The 1,844-nt window shown below is 62.4% G+C and overlaps 1 protein-coding gene across 1 annotated transcript in view; it reads right to left on the bottom strand.

Annotated features, from left to right (window-relative positions):
• Window positions 1-1,083: 1,083 nt before the first annotated feature.
• Window positions 1,084-1,844, bottom strand: part of LOC104467762 (thrombopoietin-like) — a gene marked incomplete at its 5' end in the record, with an annotated part of 913 nt that continues 152 nt past the window's right edge. The window contains 3 exons of the mRNA XM_010081654.1: window positions 1,084-1,224; window positions 1,331-1,495; window positions 1,708-1,797. Coding sequence (XP_010079956.1) covers window positions 1,084-1,224; window positions 1,331-1,495; window positions 1,708-1,797 — 396 coding nt within the window. The remainder of the gene's footprint in view (window positions 1,225-1,330; window positions 1,496-1,707; window positions 1,798-1,844) is intronic.

Raw genomic sequence — 1,844 nt, 5'->3', positions numbered from 1 at the left:
GAAACCTCTTGCCTCTGTGGGCTGTCCCAGAGATGTTCTGTTGGTGAGGAAACAGGAGTCCTGTGACCCCAAGTCCTGCCCTGGCTTCTGTGCTGCCTGGCCCCTCCGGCGCTGGGGGAGGAAGGGGCAGTCCCCCTCCTCATCCCGGCCCTTCTGACTCCTGCTGGGACCCGCAGCCTGCTCTTCCACAGAGAGAGGTGCCTGACAACCAAGTGGAAACTGTACTGGGCGCTCTGCAGCCCTGCCTGCTGGCTGTCTCTTCCCACCTCTGCCTTCCTGTGCTTCTAAAGCAGGCTCAGCCCTTGTTCTGGCCACGGGCTGCTGGACTGTCTTGGGGCTGCGGACTGCTTCCTAAGGAGCCATCCTGAGGCAGGCAGGGCTTGTTCTTGATTAAACTAGGATGTGTTTTCTAGATCTGGTTCTGCTGGCTGAGAGAGGAGACTGGCGGGGAGGGGGTATGCCTGTGTGGGTGGCAAAGGGGGCCAGTACCCCTTTCCCAAAGGAGGGACAGTCCAAACTTGCCCTGGGCTCTCTCTGCCACCCCTCTGGGCATAGTGCACGCTGGGGCTAGGGAGAGGCAGGCGGGTGCAGGAGTGGGAGCTCACATCCCTGAGTTGGGGTCTGGTGTCCCACAGAGCCCGTGTGCCCTGCAGAGCTGGCGGCTGCCACGGGAGGGAGCTGGGCACTGGGGAGAGACCCAGCGTGTCCCCAGGGGGCTGCCTCTTTCTGAGGCCCCTGAGGTGTGCGTTCCCGGTGCCAGGGCCACAGCAGTGGGGGAAAAGGAGAACACAAACAATGCTCTAGAAAAATAGCTCTTTAATTGTAAAGCATTCACAGTAGAGGTTGTCTGCCTGGGTGGGAGCAGGGCCTGTGCCCGCTGGCGCACGGGTGTTGCTGCTGTCTGCTTCTGTGGGCCGCACAGTGGCCAAAGGCTTGAGGAGCAGCAGCCAACCCTTTCCCTGTGGGCACCTTCCTGGTCACCCAGAGCCCAGCTCAGTGTCCAGCAGGATTGCTCTGACCTGGGATTGGGGGTGCACAGCCTCACGGGGCCCCACACTGGGGGTCTCTGCCACCCCCCTGGCTTTACTTGCACAAGTCCTTGGCCAGGTCGTGGAAGAAGAAGCGCAGCTTGCCCTGCACCAGCTGCCGGTAGGTGAGGAAGATGCTGGTGATGTGGGGCTGCTCCATGGAGCGTGGGGAGCAGCCTGGCTCCCAGGGTCCTGCCTGAGGAGCGAGAAGGGGACAAGAGAGGTGACAAATGCCATCGTAACCAGCCCAGCGCAGCTAGCACCTGTGCCAATATGGTCTGGCTCGCACAGGGAGGTCTCACCTCCCAGCTGAAGGTCTGCAGGAGCAGGAGGAAGGAGTTGGCATGTTGGTAAAGCTGGCTTAGCTGCCTGGCCCCGCACTCCTCGGTCACCTGGCCCTGGGCCCCCACCACAGCACCCAGCAGCAGTGCCAGGTCGCACAGGATCTCCTGCCGCTTGGTCTCGTTCTGGGGGAGCAGGCAGTGAGCAGGCTGACCTCGGGCACAATTCATTCCTCTGCCCATCCTCCGTCTGGATGGGGGTCCTCCACCCCCCTGTGCCACAAGGTATGCCCACAGGCAGCTTGTTGGGCATTTTTGGTGCCTGTGCCAAGCTGAGGGCTCCTTCTCCAGCCCTGTGGGCACCCTGGTGCCAGCACCGTCCTCCCAGCCCCTCTCACCGATTTGGATTTCCACTGCTGGAGGCTGAAGTCCACCAAGGGCAGCACTGCGGGGCAGCTGAGCGCGAGCAGTGCCTGGCACTGGCCCTGGGGGCAGAGGAGATGCTGAGGTGAGGTATCAGGAGCTGTGCCGTTTC

Source organism: Pterocles gutturalis, unplaced genomic scaffold, assembly GCF_000699245.1.
Source record: "Pterocles gutturalis isolate BGI_N339 unplaced genomic scaffold, ASM69924v1 scaffold40379, whole genome shotgun sequence".
In the NCBI taxonomy this organism is placed as follows: Eukaryota; Metazoa; Chordata; class Aves; order Pterocliformes; family Pteroclidae; genus Pterocles; species Pterocles gutturalis.
Note: the sequence above shows the minus strand (reverse complement) of the source record. Positions and strands in the feature narration are given on the sequence as shown.